This window comes from Anolis sagrei, chromosome 6 (genome assembly GCF_037176765.1).
Source record: "Anolis sagrei isolate rAnoSag1 chromosome 6, rAnoSag1.mat, whole genome shotgun sequence".
Lineage (NCBI taxonomy): Eukaryota > Metazoa > Chordata > Lepidosauria > Squamata > Dactyloidae > Anolis > Anolis sagrei.
In genome coordinates this window covers 22511274-22531428 of record NC_090026.1, presented here as the reverse complement: position 1 = coordinate 22531428, position 20155 = coordinate 22511274, and the positions used below count along the sequence as shown (strand labels likewise).

The 20155-nt window shown below is 41.9% G+C and overlaps 1 protein-coding gene across 1 annotated transcript in view; it reads left to right on the top strand.

Moving 5' to 3' along the window:
- Positions 1-13612, top strand: part of LOC132777955 (cathepsin D-like) — a 37991-nt gene extending 24379 nt beyond the window's left edge. The window contains exons 6-9 of the mRNA XM_060780523.2: positions 3795-3926; positions 6124-6319; positions 6732-6830; positions 11450-13612. Coding sequence (XP_060636506.2) covers positions 3795-3926; positions 6124-6319; positions 6732-6830; positions 11450-11725 — 703 coding nt within the window. The 3' untranslated portion in view covers positions 11726-13612. The remainder of the gene's footprint in view (positions 1-3794; positions 3927-6123; positions 6320-6731; positions 6831-11449) is intronic.
- Positions 13613-20155: the final 6543 nt, after the last annotated feature.

Sequence of the window (20155 nt, the reverse complement as noted above, 5' to 3'; positions counted from 1 at the left end):
TGCAGACATTATTCGCTGATACATTTATTTATTTATATTCTGCCCTTCTCGCCCGGAGGAGACTCAGGGCGGATCACAGAACACATATACAGCAAACATATATGTTATACACTGACAAGACAGACAACTGTACATAGATAGAGGTAGATATAGGCTTTTCCCATTTTCGGCATCTTGGAGGCCGTGCTTGGTTCCAGCCACAGGGGGGTGCTGTTGCTCCACTTTCCCTGCCAAAGAGCTTTGTTTGCAGACTTCCTCCTTGATCAAATTGCCGGTATTTTTCTAGCAATTCCTTATAGGTGCTTTAAATACCTCTCTGCTTAAGCAGTACCTGTTTATCTACTCACATTGCTGTTTTTGAAACTGCTAGGTAGGCAGAAGCTGGGCTAAAGGCCAGGAGCTCACCCTGACCTGGGCTTCAAACTGTCAAACTTTCAGTTACTTGGGAAGTGTTCAACGTATGATTGAACACAAAAGCCAGCATAGTGATCTTGTTTGCTGTGTACTAATCTTGTTGTGTATCTAATAATAATAATAATAATAATAATAATAATAATAATGGTTTCCTCCAAACTACAGTTTCCCCATTTCTTTGAAGGGGAAATATTTAAACATTTGTTTTCATGTTTATATGGCTTCAAGTCATTTCATTATTTTTCTAAGGCAAACAAGATTTTTTTGTCAAGATTTGTTTGAGCTTCTGAAGCTGAGAGTGTGTGACTTGCTCAAGGTCACTCAATGGACTTCCATGGCTGAGTAGGGATTCAAACCTTGGTCTCCAGAGTTGTAGTCCAACGCTTTGGACTACTGGCTTTCAGTTGAGGTTGCATGAAACTGATATCCATAATGAGGTTATACTCAGGAAAAAATGTAGGATGAGCCACAGAATAACGAAAAGTACCTTCCACACCTACCCTAGTTTTGGTATCGAGATGGCTTGGTCCCAGGGTGTGGTTTGGGATATATGAAGAAGCTGCTTTGCGACAGCTGAGCAGGTCTTCGATCTGGTGAATGCCTGGCTGAGAAACCATCAGGAAAACCCATGCATGCAACCAGCCTAAATTGGCTAGCCAGATGGATGTGTCTTAGCTTGCATGGCATAAAACAATTTTGCTTTCTTTGATCTCCTTGAGCCCTTGTCCTGAGGCTTAGCCCAGGCTCCTGTTTGCAGTGCTTGAACTCCACCTTGAAAGCAGAGATAAGATTCCTAAGCAGATGGCGAATACCTTGCTGTGCCAGAGCTTAGGAAAGGTACTCTTTCAAACTACAACTCCCAGAATCCTACAGCCAACATGGTGAGCTGTTGTGCTGACTTGTATTGACCAAGGGTGCTTCATCGCTGTAGAATTGATGCACTTAGACATCATTTTAACTGCCAAGGTTCAATGCTGTGTAACCTTAGGAGTTGTCGTTTGATGAAGCATCAGCATTCCTTAGCAGAGAAAGCTAAAATTACAATTCCCATGATTCCGTGGCATTAGTCATAGTGGTGTCAAATAGCATTACTTCTACAATGCACCCCAAGTAATGTTCCTAGGAGTTGTAGTTTGATGAAGTATCAGTATTCTTTAGCAGAGAAAGCTAAAACTACAATTCCCATGATTCCATGGCATTAATCATAGACTGAGAATGATTTAGAACAGGTCCCATCACATGACATTTGCCCATCCTGTGAGTATGCCATTGGAATCCATCTGCAAAGCATAACTGAAACGGATTATTTGCAAATGGATTATTTGCAGATTGGAGGAGCCCCTGGTGATGCAGCAGGTTAAACCGCTGAGCTGCTGAACTTGTTGACCCAAAGGTTGGCAGTTCAATTCCGGGGAGCAGGGTGAGCTCCCACTGTTTGCTCTGGCTCCAGCAGCTTTAAAACTTGCAAATGTGAGTAGATCAATAGGTACCGCTCCAGAAGGAAGGTAATGGCACTCCATGCAATCATGCTGGCCACATAACCTTGGAGGCATCTATGGACAACACCGGCTCTTTGGCTTAGAAATGGAGATGAGCACCACCCTCAGAGTCAGACACAACTAGACTTAATGTCAAGGGGAAACCTTTACCTTCTAATCTTGTTTTTTGGAAATACTATGAATTCTTCCATTGCTGAAGTGCTGTTTTGTGTGTGATAGGAAAATCTATATTTATTTACTTTACCATATTTATACTACGCCCTTCTCACCTCGAAGGGGACTCAGGGTGGCCTCACAGATTCGCAACAATTTGATGGCATATAAAACAGTCAATTAAAATAAACAATTACACTAAAAACATAGAATTAAAACATCTTAGCAGCAACACTTAAAAACCACGCAGTCCAAAATCATATGCATTCCATCAGCAACAATACTTTTTAAAAGGTCATAGACTGATGCGAGGGTGTTTTGAATGGATTGGGGTGAGCCAGCCTTCCGTAGTGTGATGAGTCAAAGTGTAGTATTTTCAAATCATAAGAATCATTGTAATCAGGTGTGATGAGAGTATGCATCCCATCCAATACAGTATGTATCCAGTCCTAAAAAAATATGGGATGCATAAATGGATTATATTCCAATGTGATAAGGTCCAGTAACTCCCATTATCCACAGCCAATATGTGTGCCTTCCTTCTCCCCTTTCCTATAATGGATTGCTATCCATTATAGGAATTTTTAACCACACTGTTGAAGGAGGAATACGTTAAAATTCAATCCTCAAATGTTTGCTCTTTCAATAGAGGATTATACTGCATGGTTGGAATGATGCATGATTCCAACCATGCATTTTGAAAATAGTTTTTTTATTTGGCTTTGTTGGGATATATAGACTACTGCAACATTCTCTACGTGGGGTTGCCTTTGAAGACTGCTCGGAAGCTTCAAATGGTCCAACACTCGGCAACCAGAATGCTAACAGGAGTGGCACTCAGGGAGCATACAACTCCTCTGTTGCGCCAGCTCCACTGGCTGCCAATTTGCTACCAGGCACAATTCAAAGTGCTGGCTTTAGCCTATAAAGCCCTAAACGGTTCTGGCCCGACTTACCTGTCCGAACGCATCTCCTCCTATGAACCAGCTAGGACATTAAGATCATCTGGGGAGGCCCTGCTCTCGGTCCCGCTGGCATCACAAGTATGCCTGGCAGGGACGAGAGACAGGGCCTTCTCAGTGGTGGCCCCGTGGTTGTGGAACGTCCTTCTTACAGATATCAGATTGGCCCCCTCCCTATTACCATTTCAGAGGAAAGTGAAGACCTAGTTGTTTGAACAGGCATTCGATTAGGCAGTGTAATTGAATTGATTACAGGAACACGGAATAACGGACGATGAGATTGGATTCTGATTCTATTGATGAGACGCGAATGATTTGTCATATTGCTGTTTAATTGTTGTTATGCTATTGTTTTTAAATGTTCCAATGGTTTTGTAATGTGTGCATTGAAATTGTTGCTGTTAACCGCTTGAGTCGCCTGAGGGCTGAGAAAAGCGGTATATAAATGAAGTAAATAAATAAATAAATAAATAAATAAATAAAGCTACTTTACGGTGCCAAGCTATATTTCCAGAGAAAACTTCTCTGAAAAAGGAAGAATGGCAATGGCGTCACGGGCTGGATGTAGAATTTGCTGCATTGAGCTGACGAATGGGCTAGATGACCTTTGGGACCCTTCCAGCTCTTATGATTCAATCTATGAACCTGGCCTATCTTTACACCTGGGTATTGTTTCCCTCTCCATATCAATGATCCAAAAAGTGGCCTTTCTCTTAAAAGTGCCTATATCCGAAGAATATATTGACACTTCTCTCTTTTCTCCAAGCACTAAAAAAAACACCCCAGATAACAGTGGCGGTGAACTCGTCTTTGGAGGGATCAACCACGATGCCTACGAGGGAGAACTGCATTACATCCCGGTGTCGCGCAAGGCCTACTGGCAGATCAAGATGGACAAGTAAGCCTTGCATCCGAACCAGTTAACTCCTATGTGTAGCTCTGGAATGAGTTGGGGCACAATCTGAGAGAGAAATCTCTAACTAGCCAAAGTAATCAAATAATTGGGAATGGAAATAAAGCATGGGGGGGGGGGGGATGTGTGCAGAAAACATTGCTGTCACCTATGGGCATGTGAACATTGATCTAAATCCGTTCTGAAGAGGTTAAACACACAAGGAAACAAAACCCACAAATTGTTTAAATAATTGATATCCTGAGCATATACTGTCAACAAAACCCATTTGTTGACCACGCTTGGGCGTAGACGCGAAGGATAATCATTCAACTCGTCAAGGAAAACGATGAATAAATCGTTATAATTGCCAAACGTATTTCAACCTCACATTCTTATTCAGTAGCCTATATGTCAAAAATGTATCTGATAGATTAGTAGCCTGATAATTTGATAAGCCAGTTCAGGCTTGCAGTCATCCAAATTAATGTACTGAAAGCTTTTTTAAAAATTACTTTTCAGTTATTCTTTGTAGGTATTATTGCTAAAGGACTCTCCCTGCTAAAAAGGTGCTCTAACTATGTGTCTGCTCCCAATATGAAATTCATTTGTCTAAAGGAGAAAGGCAAAACCTATGGCAGGAAGTCCTCGTTAGCTAGATAATGTACACGTCTAACCAGAAGTAAACCCAGAGTGTTTAGTACGGCTTACATTTAAGTAAGTAACTATAGTATTATTGCCTGAAACTAAAGACAAGTCTGTACAAAATATCAATATTTAACATTCCTATTCTGTTGAATATGTAAAGCTGGATCCAGGTTAAAATTGCATATTATAATATGACCCTTATTTGAAAGTTTGTCCTTCCCACCCTTGTTTATACTTAGATCAGAACCATTAAATACAGGAGTGCTAATTTGAAATGAGTGAGACTTAAGAGGCATGTACACTGTAGAATTAGGGAGCCCCCAGTGGAGCTGTGGGTTAAACCGCTGAGCTGCTGAACTTGCTGACTTCTGTTAGCCCCAGCTTCTGCCAACCTAGCAGTTAAAAATGCAAATGTGAGTAGATCAATAGGTACACTTCAGCAGGAAGGTAACAGCGCTCCATGCAATCATGCTGGCTACATGACCTTGGAGGTGTCTACGGACTTAGAAATGGAGATGAGCACCACCTCCCAGAGTTGGACATGACTAGACTTAATGTCTAGGGGAAACCTTTACTTTTACACTGTAGAATTAATAGTTTGATATTGCTTTAACTGCCATGGCTCAGTGTCATGGAATTACGGGAGTTGTAATTTTACCACGTCTTCATCCCTCTCTGGCAAAGTGTACTGGTGCCTTACCAAACTACAAGTCCCATTATTTCATAGCATTGACCCATAGCAGATAAAGTGGTGTCAAACTGCATTAATCATACAGTGATGCATCCCATGAGTTCACGTTTAGTCCTAACAATGAATTTCTTGTGCTAAGCATGGGCCCAGATTGGTATCCCATTCTCAACCTGGTGCTCTGCAGATGAGCTGTATAATAACTGACTGGGAATTATGGGATTGTACTCTGTAAGGCACCAAATCTAAGAAGGATGCAATACATTATCATCAACAGTGGTGAGTTTAGCAATCTCTTTCTGTGCCAAAAGTGCTGGATTGCAATGACAGCTCTAGCCACAAGGGGGCAATGCTACCACATTGAAAACCTTCACTGTCATAGAGGTTTTACTTGATCCTGTTTCTAGTTTGGTTTGGATACTCTTGGATATTTTACGATTTTGGCTTTTTTTTTTTAAGTGTGCAAAGTCTTGTAAGAAAGAAGCTGAAATATGAGGCATACATCTTTTAAAGATTTGAATAAAAATAAATGTGTACTGTCTAGATGAGGGAAATAGTAAATTTATTATGTTGTTTCAATCATGTTATTGGTTTGTAGCTGCAGACCTTGCAAGACTACAACTCTCATGATTCCATAGCATTGAGCCATGCAGTTAAAAGTGGTGTTGAAATGCATTGAGTCTACAATCTAGATGCACGCAATCTATTATAGAGCCCAGGATTCCATGAAATGGGAGCATGGCAGTTAAAGTGGTGTTGAACTGCTATAATCTTGCACTGCAGATGGTCTCATGGGGACCCTTTCCTGCCCAAAAAGCTCAGGAGGAAAGTCATTTTCCCCTAACCTTTCCCAAACTTTCCATGTAGGATAATTGTGGATAAAAAATCCAAGGAGAAAAGATGCTGGCCATGGAAAACATTGAGCAAGGATGACTCAACTCAACTATGCAAGGACGGTTGCCAAGGCATTGTGGACACCGGCACCTCTCTCATCACAGGGCCGAGTGGTGACATCCGGGCTTTGCACGAGGCCCTTGGAGCTAGCCATGCCTATGGTGGGCAGGTAAGTAGGAGTTTACATATCCTGCTTGCTTTCAGGCCACCTCCAAAAATAATCTTTTCTTTCAGATCACGCAATCCGGACTTGAGTTTTGGTCGACTCTCATTGGCCTGATCTCATTCTGTCTTCTCAGTCTGTCTGTGCCAGAGTGATATACCATGATATCGCACTCTAATGCAGACATGGGCTGGATCAACACTAACATATAATGCATTATATGGTCAGTGTAAGTCATATATACTACATTATATGGGTCCACACTGATCATATACTTGGACCACTCTGATTTATAGGGTCACCATAAGTCAAAGTGGCCTTGATGGCAATGAATGACATTTTAATTAAAAGTGGATATGTATGTATGTGTAATTTATTTTTTGTTCATTGTGACCCTCTCTGCCTTTTCTTCCCACAGTACTTGCTGGACTGTGACAAGCTCTCAGAGTTGCCAAATGTGACCTTTCAACTAGATGGCAAACCCTACACCTTGACTCCAGAGCAATACACCCTCCAGGTGAGTGATGTCAGCAAAATACCTATGAGAGAGCAAAGTACAGCTTTAGCATGTGTTCAAAGAGAGATGTTCTCTGCCACTCTGTTTGCCTTTTGCCATTGACAGGAGCCTTAATTTAGTTTGTGCTTAAATCAGACCCTGACTTGGATGTAAGACTGGTGTGGACTACAAGTTGGCACTTTTGTTCTTACTTTAAATAGTAGGAGATTCCTATGGCAGATCAAGATCATGTCATATTTGTTGGGCGGATGGGCTTATTAACAAAAGACCTTCCTCACAAATGTACAGCAGAGTAACTTATTAGCAGCAGCGTGATCCAGTACCAGTAGCCAAAAGTGATAAAAAGAACAAAAACACACGGACCAATGTTATCTCTTCCATAGGAGGCTTTTCTTTATAGCAAAATAATATGGTTGCACTATTTGCAAGAACAAGGTCTCCATAACACAAATAAAGTTCTTTATATTTCCCTCTTTGCTTCAACACTGGGCTTCTTTCTCATGGAGATAAACAGCTTCACTCACACAGAGCCCTCTCTCACATCAAAGTTACACAGGAGCTTCACACAGTAGCTTTTTACACACAGCAGCCTTCTCAGTGGAGGTTCAACCTGGGGCTTCTCTCACCGAAACATCTCACACGAGGCCGATTCACACCGAGGTCTACTAACACTGAGGCCTTTCTCTCACTGAGGCCTTCTCACACTGAGGGCTCTCTCAGACTGAGGCCTTTCTCCCACTGAGACCGTCTCACTTTGAGGGCTCTCTCATACTGAGGCCTTTCCTCCACTGAGACCTTCTCACATTGAGGGCTCTCTCGTAATGAGGCCTTTCTCCCACTGAGACTTTCTCACATTGAGGGCTCTCTCGTAATGAGGCCTTTCTCCCACTGAGACCTTCTCACATTGAGGGCTCTCTCGTACTGAGGCCTTTCTCCCACTGAGACCTTCTCACATTGAGGGCTCTCTCGTACTGAGGCCTGCTCACACTGAGGGCTCTCTCAGACTGACGCCTTTCTCCCACTGAGACCTCTTACAGACTGAGGGCAATGAAGCTACAGGCACACCTGCTTATATTGAACTACATCTTTTGCTGAATCATTGCATCCATTTAACCCTTTCAGTGCTTGACTCATTTTTTTTTGTAATTAAAAATAACTAGTTAATTTTTAATATTTCTGACAATATGCTGAAGGTCTGGTCTTCTCAGGAAAGCTCAGAAGACAAGAAACTTAGGATGCATCTACACCAGGCATGGACAAATTTCAGCCTTCCTATAGGTGTTTTGAATTTCAACTCCCACAATTCCTGGCATCAGGCTCCTTCCTTTTCCTCCTCAACTGCTTAAGGCCATGCCTGATCTACACTGTATAATAAATGTAGCTTGACACCACTTTGACTGCCATGGTTTCAGTGCTATGGAGTCCTGGGAGTTGTAGTTTGGTGTGATTCCAGCACACATTGTCAGAGAAGACTAAAGACCTGGCAAAACTACAACTCCCATGATTCTATAGCACTGAGATATGACAAAGTGGTATCAAAGTGCACTAATACAGTTGGCCCTCAACCTTTGCAGAAGTTAGGAGTCCAGGATTACTATGAAACTGGGAAACGCTTAGAGAACATGTTTTTTCAGTTGCCTATATCTATAGGGCAACAAATGCAGTAATTTATGAATGATTAAATCTACAAATGCTTAATCTATGGACAGACAACTATAATTAGTTTTATATAGCATAGCACATAGATATGTGAAGTACATAGTTTGGGGAGATTTCTTCTATGCGGTTCCAGGTGAGGCAACAATGGCTTCAGGTAGCTGGCACACTGAGTGCAATTCTGTTTGGAGAGAAATAATCTCATTTCCCTATGCACTGGAAATGTCCTATACTATATTGCTCTCAATATGGGGATCGGCTTCTGTAATACGCTGCCCATGGGGCTGCTTTTCAATACATTTCAGAAGCATCCACTCATCCACAATGCCCAATTATTAGTGGCAGCTACATGGCCAAAGTACAGGACACAGATATTGTATCATATTCACCAGGTTGCCAGGACATTTCCAGACCCTATTTATTAATTCATAAGATTTATTAAATACCTAATTAAATAGATTTTCCCAGGCACATCACAAAGTAAAGTTAAAAACGTAATCGATACGAAAAAATCAGAACGTAAATAACATCAGACGAACAGATATGCTGACACAGCTTCAAATACAATATGGATGCGAAAACAAAACAACCGTTAGGGACAAGAGTGGAAGCCTTGGTGCAGCGGAGATTCAAATAGCTAAACACTAAAAATGCTAACATGCTTAAAAAGCCAGGGAAAACAGAAGAAGCTTAGCTTTGCTAGAAAGATATCAGTGTCAGCACAGCTAGCAAAAGGGATTTTGATACTTGAGATGAAGGGGTGACGAAATAGCACTCATTGCCCATTTCAGAAGCTAAATGGCTACCCAGTTGGGTTGTCCTATGAATGTTGTTGTTATTTGTTATCAAGATGTCTTGGACGATGAATAAGAGACCCCCCAGAGACATTATTTTTGTTTGCTTCACTCACATCTTAGACATTTATGATAATCTAGGCCAGTGTTTCTCAACCTGGGGGTCGGGATCCCTGGGGGGGGGGGGGCGTGCGAGGGGGTATCAGAGGGGTCACCAAAGACCATCAGAAAACACAGTATTTTCGGTTGTTCATGAGGGTTCTGTGCAGGAAGTTTAGCCCAATTCTGTTGAAGGTGGGAAGCAGAATGCTCTTTGATTGTAAGTGAACTATAAATCCCAGCAACCACAACTCTCAAATGGCAAGGTCTATTTTCCCCAAACTCCTCCAGTGTTCACAATTGGGCATATTGAGTATTTGTGCCAAGTTTGGTCCAGGTCCATCATTGTTTGAGTCCACAGTGCTCTCTGGATGTAGGTGAACTACAACTCCAAAACCCAAGGTCAATACCCACCAAACCCTTCCAGTATTTTCTGTAGGTCACGGGAGTTCTGTGTGCCAAGTTTGGTTCAATTCTATAATTGATGGAGTTCTAAATGCTTTTCAGTTGTAGGTGAACTATAAATCCCAGCATTTTTATGACTTCCTCCTTTCTGTTGAAATTGTCCACATCCTTGTGAATTTCAGTGGCTTCTCTTTGTAGTCTGACATGGTGGCTGTTAGAGTAGTCAAGCATTTCAGGCTACCATTATTTAAAAAAAAATCTCTAAAATCAGGTCAGTAAATAAAGAGCAACACTAAAAAAAAACCTGGGGAATTCCAGACAAGAATAAATCGGGGACAGCCAACACCTCCCAACAAAGGATCCCCCCAGTCAGCAATCAGCCAGGCGACACTTGCATTTCCCCCTCTCTGCAGAATAACCTTGACTTATCCATGAGTCCATAATTTTGGCCCCCAAACCTGCCCTCAACTTATACATGAATATTTAATTTACATACAGCTTATGCCCAGGCTGTCTTGCACACTCAAGGCACAACAATACCAACCATTTAATTTAGCTTGGAGTCATCTCCAAAGTGTGGTGGCTGTAGCAACCTGCAACTTTAAACCGAGATAACTGAGATAAGCAAAGTCGGGGGATACTCTGAAATAAAACCTGTAATGTGCATCAGTGTGCTCTAGCTCTAGTATAAACTACATCACATGGAAAAAGCAATTCCACAGAATGCGAATCACTGTGTTGACATCCAAAGTGTTCCTTTGATACACACAGACGCATTCTAGAGGTGAGGAAGCTTTTTTAAAAAGCCTTATTCTCCATGGCTGTTATTTCAAGCCTCTACTACACTGCCGTTGAATGTAGTTTGAAGCTAGCTACAGACTTCGATGGCCAGACAACAAACACCCTCAAAAGTGCATGAAAGAAAGCCCTTAAAGTGCATCAAACTTGTTCCAGGATTTCCTATATAATCATCTCTACAGGAAAACTACTTTCTTCAATACCAGTTCAAAACTGGTTAAATGGGCAGTGTAGATAAGGTCATGCCACTGACAACACAGATCCCGGAAGCAGTTTGGAGGCCAACCTCTGTGATGTGTGTAAACACTAATTAAGATTTGAATATTATCATCTGCATACCAAAACAGCTTCCTTCTATATAGGTTTCAAACTGGCCTAATTGGTCAATATAGATGTATTTCCTGTCTGAAGCTGCCTGGATCCCGATATCCATAGAGACAGACCAAGTGGTACATGCAGCTCTGTCCATCACACTAGAGAATAGATCCATTTAAAATCCAGTTTCTGCCTCTTGCAGAATTATGGGGTTTGTAGTTTGGGGAGGCTGTTAAAGGCTCCTCCCTAAACTACAAACCCCAGAATTATGCAGGAGGCAGAAATTGGATTTTAAGTGGATTTTTTTCTCTAGTTTGATGAGGCCCCTTTGGCAAGAATTAAATGATCAGAGTGCTCAGATGGTCCAGAGATACTTTTATATAGTGCTCTCCTACATTTGCCACCCAAAGCAGTTGCCTAATAGTAGAACTGGCTCTGAATTTGGGAATTCAGGTGAAGGAACTATGGTGGAAAACCTTGAAACGCCCGATGTCTATCAGTCTCCCATAGTGCTTTGACACCGAACTGTCTTTTTTCTCCCCGTTTCCTCAGGTGAGTCAGTCGGGAGTAAGTACGTGCATCAGTGGGTTTATGAGTCTTGACATCCCTAAACCTGTTGGCCCACTCTGGATCCTGGGAGATGTTTTCCTCCGGCGGTATTACTCTGTCTTTGACCGAGATAATGACCGAGTCGGCTTAGCCATTTCCAAACCAATGGCGTGCGGGGCCAGTTCTGACAAGGAAAAACCTAAAGCAGCGGCTCTTGGAACAGAGGCAACGACTGTGGCTCCGACCACGGAAAGTACCACTCCGTCTGGGGACTGTTAGATGAATAGTGCCATCTGATACTGATGGTGGAAAGATAAGAAAGATTTGATAGCCAGCAGGTGAATATCATGACATGGGTCCTGAAATCGCCATTTCTGAAAATAATTCAAATCAAAAAATGGTAACGTTTCTAGCCTTCATGGTAACAGAGAAAATAATCAACAAGGCCCTTGTGAGACTGTCTAGTGGTTGTACCACTTGGCTTTCTTCCATTCATATCTTTAATTCTACAGCTGATTATATGTTGAATTTTAAGTTTGGACTCTCCATGTCTACTGGGATTGACCTCCAAGCAAATATGGATAGACCTACATCATATAGACCAGTCATAGGCAAGCTTGGGCCCTCCAGGTGATTTGGACTTCAACTCCCACAATTCCCTACTGGCTGTTAGGAATTGTGGGAGTTGAAGTCCAAAACACCTGGAGGGCCAATTTTGCCCATGCCTGATATAGAGAGTCCTGCTTGTCTGTATTGTTTTCTTGTTGTTGTGTACTTTCAAGTCACTTCTGATTGTCTTGTCAAAATATGTTCAGAAGAGATTTGCCTTTGCTGTCCTCTGAGGCTGAGAGAGAGTGACATGCCAAGGACACCCAGTCTGGCTTGGGTACATGTGTCCCACTTTTCATCTATGTGCAGTCAAAATGTTTCCTTAAAAATCAAGTATTTAAAGATGGGTTTATAATCAAGGGTTTAAGAAACTACTTTCTGAACTGAATTTTGCAGAATCCATCAGACAGCTTTGGACGTAACGCCCAAAGAAATATAAAATAATAAATAACAACAACAACAACTAAAGACCTTGGCCTGCACTTAAATACAATCAGCACTGACAAAATTACCATCTGCCAGTTGCAGAAGGCCACCTTACTGGGATCTGCATGCATTATTTGCCAATACATCACACAGTCCTAGACACTTGAGAAGTGTCCGACATGTGATCCAATACAACAGCCAGCAGAATGATCTTTTTTTGCTATGGACTCATCTTGCTGTGTTTCAAATAATAATAATATTATTTATTTATATTCCACTTTATCTCCCCAAGGGGACTCAGGGCAGACTACAGAACACATATACGGTAAACATTCAATGCTGTTATACAATTAACAAGGGCAGACAATACATAAACAGAGGTAAAGGCTTTCCCCATCTTTTCCATTTCCGGCATCTGTAGGTTGTGCTCAACTCTGGCCACTGAGGTGTGCGCACGTGTGCGCTGTTCTTCCATCTACCATGCCAAGGAGCTTAGATTTCCTCCCGATCAAATCGCCAGCATGTCCTTATGGGCGCCTTTTATTATCGCCCTGGTTAAAGCGGTACCTATTTATCTACTCACATTTCTGTTTTTGATCTGCTAGGTGGGTAGGGAGCTGAGGTTGATGGTGGGTGCTCACCCTGACCTGGGCTTGAACTGTCAACCTTTCAATCAGAGGATTTTCTGCAACTTAGTGGTTTAACCCCCCCCCCTCACATTTCCCCCCTAATTCCAATCAAACCAAAAGTAATAATAATAATAATACTTTATTCATACCCCGCCTCCAAGCCCAACAACACATCAGTAACAAAAAACAATAACAAAAAATAACAACAACTCAATTAAATAAATCACATATAAACATTAACATACAAGGATTTAAAACCTATGGGCGGGCCAGATGTAATAGTTAAAAATTAAGAAATAACGCTGGTCATTCTGATTTTTAAATTAAACTACAGCTTTCGGTTGTGGGGTGATCCAGGTCTAGATTTCCTGTATCAAACAGCAAGTTGGAGTAGATACCCTAAGTATTCCCTCTAATTTCTGGCTGATATCTCTGATGTTTATATGAGGAAACAAGTCCATCTTAGAATGGAAGAAATACAGTATAATTCTATAATAAATGCAGATTCATGAAAATCAAAATGAATAGGTATATAATACATACATTTCACCTGATTCTGCTGGTTTGTAGAGAGGTAGAAAAGAGCCAAAAGCATACTGGCTGATCTTAGGACAAGTTATGCTCTCTCAGCCTCAGAGGAAGGTAATGCCAAATGCACTCGGAAGAAATCTTGCCTCTAAAATCCAGTGGCAGGTTCATCGTCAGGGTTGATGTAAATTGGAAGTTGGGTGCTGAAACCATTTCCCCATCCAATGGAAGTCTGATTCAGTCCTCGTATTTGATTCTCTGAGATTTTGATTGGAACTATCCACAACTTTTCATGTGGGCTAGAAACTTGACTCTTGTAAAATGAAACAGAAGAGACTTTGAAGCTGCAGTCAAGTCCCAGCCCTGCTGCCCTTGGATAAAATGGAACTTATGCACTGAGTTTTCATCCCTGCTGTGATGTCTTCCATTGCCTGACATAAGCCGCTTAATTCTTCTGCTGACGTCTAGCAGAATGTGCAGCCACACAATCGAATGGAACTGATCAAAGGCATATAATTGATTTCTTAGATCAAGTAGCACCAGCAAATGCCAGGCGGTGTCATTTTTTTTGATTTGCATAATATATTTTTGCTGATAACAAGAGCCCTATGGTAAAGCCCATCAAAGGCCTGGAGCGCATATGAGGTGATCGCATGGGCTGCAGTTGGGGGCGAATGTGATTTTGAATGTTCCTCTGCATTCACGAACTCCCTGCATTTGAAAAGTGCTGGATTAATACCTTCATTCCTGGTGTGATAGTCTGCAATGTGCAGAGAATTCCTTTCTGGGATATTTTTCAAAAAATGTCTTTCCACTGCATGGTTTAGGATAAACCAGGCATGGACATGGTTGGAAAAGGTAGATATGTTAAGGATAATATACGAGGATTGAATGAAAAGCAATGCCTCCACCTTTGTAACTCCTCAACAAATGATAGTACTGGTATGGGGCAGGTACTGGCTTGTTCAGTAGACTCTCCTCTACAGTTCCATTTTGGCAGGAAGCCTTAGCATTGAATGGTTATGTTGTTAAAGTGCGAAGTATGGAACCCTACGCAGATGGTCGGTCAGTGCTACTTAAGCAACATGCAGTCATTGAATTCTTGACAGCAGAAGGTGTCACCCCAAAGGACATTCATCAAAGATTTAGCACCATCTGACTTCCATCTGTTCCCAATAATGAAATAAGATCTGCGGGGACATCATTATGCTTCTGATGAAGACGTTGAGAGAACTGTGAGACGCTGGTTGCGGAAACAGAGTGTTGACTTCTTCCGTGACAGCTTCAGAAAACTTGTTCATCATTGGCAGAAATGTATCCAATTGTCTGGTGATTATGTGGAAAGGTGAATAATGGTAGTTAAAGAGCACATTGTAAGGAGTATTTCTGTGTTTGATTTGTTAAAATATTTCCATCCAAACCCAAGTAACGAAGGTGGAAGGATTACTTTTCATTCAACACTCATAGAGCAGGCTGAGGTGGAAAAGGAAAGGGCCTGAGGCTGTTAGGAATTGTGGGAGTTAGAGTCCAAAATACCTGGAGGGCCCAAGTTTGCCCATACGTGTGATAAACCCATCATGGGCAAACCCAAGTTTGCCCATACGTGTGATAAACCCATCATGAGCTCAGGATGCTGGATTGTAGAATCATATCTTGCATTCAGGACTATGTATCTTCCATCATTATTTATTACTAGCTTGGGTACCCGGCGGTGCCCTGGTTATTTGAAAAAGGCATTGTTTGTTTTGGGGTGATGGGTAATATTGCTTAGTTAATTAATAACCCTATTTATCAGGAAAAAGCCAGAATGTGATTTAGTTTTTTAAATGAATGCTCCCATTAGAAAATACGTAATGATGTGGGTTAACTACAATTCCCAGAATTGTGGGTCTACCCTCCCCAATCCAGGCCTGTATGCACAGTTGGCCATGTTGAGTCTGTGTGCCAAGTTTGGTCCAGATCTGTGGTTGACTGGGTTCAGTGTCTCTATATAAGGGTGAACTACAATTCCCAGATTCCCATTGCAATCACCTCCAAACCCAGCCAGTGTTTACAGTTGGCCGTGTTGAGTCTGTGTGCCGAGTGTGGTCCAGATCCGTCATCAGCTTGGTTGAGTGCTCTCGAGATGCAGGTGAACTACATCTCCCAAAATCAAGGCCATTTTCCCCAAACCTCTGCAGTATGTTCAGTTGGTCACAGGGCTTCTCTGTGCCATGTTTGGTCCTAGTCCATTGCTGGACCTCTCCAATCTGTTCAGTTGATGATCAATTCCTCTGGGTTTGCTATGTGCCATGGGAAAGGGTAGGAAAGGGTGAAGGGAGAGGCAGTGGACGTGGTCATGCAAATTCCATACAAGGAACCCAGGGATGCCTGCCTGTGATGGAGGAAACACGTCAAATCTAGGATGAAATTCTTCCCAAATGAAAGCATTCCTTGGGTGGTGGGCAGTAGTGTTTGTGGAGTACATTGGCAGCAGTTGGGCTACATGTTCATAGCACTCACTATAACCTACAATGTCAGTGGAGGGAGTGCCTTTGGAGACTTCTCAACACTTGAAACTATAGCCTGTTTGTGGAGGCTGGAGGATGTCTGTGTAATGGTAGATGCCTCCGCCACATACACATTTTTCACTTTTATTATGGGGATAGATAGATAGATAGATAGATAGATAGATACATAGATAGATAGATCCTTTAATTTCTTTTCTGTATGAAATATTCTCTAAGCAACATGCAATAGGATAATCAAGTCTAGAGTTTCCATAGTTTTTGTGACAGGGCTGGGAGGAAACAAGGCTTCTGTTATGACGAATATTCTGTTTTGACTAACTGCACGAAATCTGTAAAGCTTTTACTGTCATTACACTGTCATGCTAGAAATCCAAGCAATATTTGGTGGAATGGTGTGCAATCATCTTGTCCGTTTTTTCTCTCATCTCCAACTTCATTGAGATGAGGACAGGATACTTTTCTAATCATTTCTAATCCATTTACGAGTGGTATATAATATGGTAAATATTATATAGCCACTTTACTATTTACTTGGTTACTTTTCTCAATTGCAATGCAACCATACAAACTTATGTATTAATTTAATGGAAAACCGACAATACCTCAGGCTTGGTCCAACTTATCCCATTGTTTTGGGCTTTCCTGCTATTTAATGTATAAATTCTGTACAATTCAATCCTTCTCTAAGCCAGATAATCTACAAAGTTGCTAAATGTTCCAGCGGCTCTGTCTGTGTCTGTGTTATACTGACTGGGGATGATGGGAATTGTATTCTAACATACCTATTGGAAGGTGCCAGGCTGAAGTAACCTGCCTTCATCACCCAAAACCACTTTTAAGTGGTACAATCATGGGATTTGTAGTATTCCAAGGTCTTTAGTCTACTCTGTCAAAGAGATCCCAGATTTCCATAGCATTGAGCTATGGCAGTTTTAGTGATGCCAAACTGCATTAATTCTACAGTGTAGATTAGGCATGGGCAAATTTTGGCCCTCCGGATGTTTTGGACTTCATCTCCCACAATTCATAACAGCCTACCAGCTTTTAGGAATTGTGGGAGTTGAAGTCCAAAACACCTGGAGGGCCGAAGTTTGCCTATGCCTGGTGTAAATACACTGAAGATTAATTGGGACTGTCCCTGACAACTAAAAGGTGTACTGACGGTACGTGCACTTCACTCTGAAGAAATAGCTTTCTGCAACTTTCAAAGCCTTGCCCTGACCCAGCATTTCATGTTCCTTGCAAAGTCAGCATTACTGTATTGGTTTTTATGTCTGTTTTCCGATATGTCTGTCTGCTCTTCCTCAATAAATCTCACTTGTTGGAAAAAGTCCTGGTTTGCATTGGTTGATTTCACATTTCTTATCTGTCAGCATATTTCCTAGGGTGTTTTGATATACTTTTCAGAGGTGTGAACAGACACGATTGAATTCAGTCTGGCTGGACAAACAATCCTCCAAGGAATTTGGGAATGGTAGTATTATTAATCTATATAATAAAAATGTAATGTTCATTTGTGGGATTAACAGAACTCAAAAACCACTGGGGGAATTGACAACAAATTTGAACACGATACACTTAACAACCCAATGTATATCCTTCACTCATAAAAACACTGAAAAACACAGCAGAAGAGACTTAAAAAGCCAAAAAATAACAAAATACACTACAATGCATGCACATAACTACATTGTTCCCCTGACATTAAGTCCAGTCATGTCTGAGTCGGGGGGGGGGGGGGGGGGGAGTTAGTGCTCATCTCCATCTCTAAGCCCAATAGCTGGCGTTGTCCATAGACACCTCCAAAGTCATGTGGCCGGTATGACTGCATGGAGTGCTGTTACCTTCCCACCGGAGAGGTACCTATTGATCTACTCACATTTGCATATTTTCGAATTGCTAGGTTGGCAGAAGCTGGGGCTAACAGCGGGAGCTCATGCCGCTCCCTGGATTTGAACCTGCAACTTTTCAGTTAGCAAGTGTAACAGCTCAGTGGTTTAACCCACTGCGCCACTGGGGGCTTCAGCATAACCACATGTGTATTTATGCATAACCACATAAATACACATATACACAAATATATACACACACATATGCACATATATACACACACAAAACACATGTACACAGACTGGGCCACAGCAACGCATGGCAGGGGATGGCTAGTATTAAATAAAAGAGTGTATAGTCCTGAAGTTGTGTATCCTCTGACATTTTGCAGATAAAAAACAGGACTTGTGTGGCCAAGCAACATCAGAGCTGAAGAAGACAAAGGTGATTAGTGAAAAAGATTTGGAGAGAGTGCTGCAGTTTGCTTTTGCCTGAAGTTACCCAAAACAGCAAGATTCTGCTTCTCTTCTCCTGCACATTGAGTTACAGTAGAATCTCGCTTATCCAGCCTTTGCTTATCCGACATTCTGTCGTATTCAACACTCTTATCCAATGTCCCACTTTCCTAGCATTTCCCCTTCATTTAAAGGAGTGCTTCCCAAGTCTCTTTTCATTCCTAATAAGTGAAAAATGCAAGGCATGGAAGAGGAGGAGGGAGGAAAGGGGGGAAAGAGGCAGGACTGGAAGTGGAAGCATCCTCCCTTCTTCCCTCTGTGATTTCCATGCTCATCTTCTGCATCCAGGCATTTCCTGCTAGGACGCTTTAGCACTGTTGCCTTGCCTTAACTTTTTGAGTTTCTGTTTTTAGTATTCTAGGTGTCTAGCGCCATGTCAGACAGGTAACAGTAGAAGACTCCTTATCCAACATTTTCATTTATCTGATGTTCTGCTTATGTCAGATAACGAGACTCTACTGTAATTGATTTTTTTTTAAACTGCTTCTGCCATTTGAATTTTGTTTGCAGCGATTGAAGTAAGCTGAGGACAAAAGGGGAAGGAGGAAAGAAAATCAGGAATGTTTAAAAAGCAGACAAAAACATGGGATGGCAGAGGATTAATTGAGACTATCCCAGACAAATCAGAACAGTTGTACAGTGCACTATAAAACCCAAAAAAATACATAATGGTGATTTTATATGTATTTATATTTTACTTCCTTAGATTATGCGCTAGCTTGTAGGGCCATTTAAATAGGAAAGTTATTGTAAAGGAAAAGGTAAGGGTTTCCCCTTGATATTAAATCTAGTCATGTCCGACTCTGAAGGTGGTGCTCATCTATATTTCTAAGCTGAAGAGCCAGCATTGTCTGTAGACACCTCCAAGTTCATGTGGCTGGGATGACTTCATGGAGCATTGTTACCTTCCTGCCGGAGCAGTCCCTATTGATCTACTCACTTGCATGTTTTCAAACTGCTAGGTTGGCAGAAGCTGGACCTAATAGCAGAAACTCATCCCGCTCCTCGGATTCAAACCACCGACCTTTTGATCAGCAAGTTCAGCAGTTTAACCCACTGCGCCACTGGGGGCTCAAAGTTATAGTAGCAACATCTTTTTTGTACACAAATGGAATATACTATCTTGGCATGCAATGGAATCTCCTTTGCTGGAGATTTTAAAGTAGAGGTTAGATGGCCTTCTGTCGGGAGTGCTTTGATTGTGTCTTCCTGTATGGCAGACTAGGGATTGGATGGATTGCTGTTATGATCTCTTCCAAATCTAGGGTTCAATGAAACAACTTGAGATGGAAAGTAAAGGCCTATGAGGGCACAGTGAAAGACACCAGAGGAAAACAGAGAGTTAAAACCTGTCACTCAGGACGCAGGCGCAAAGAGCCACACACAGCAGAATGTTAAACGGCCTCGTTTGTTCTGCGAGACCCTGTTTGATCACCGGAAAACATCTCTCTGCTGCTGTCTTGTAATAGCAGGTGGGTCCCTGCAGTGCCTGACAGCGGTACACGGCAGCTCTCCCTCGAGATTCGCCAATCACTCTGCGCACCATCCGTGGGGCGCATAAGTTTGATATGAATAATTGACGCTTGCTTTTGAAATTGGCGAAATAACAACACTGTTGTGCAGCCTCTCTGTGCCTGCGTCATACAGCCTGCCTGCCAGATG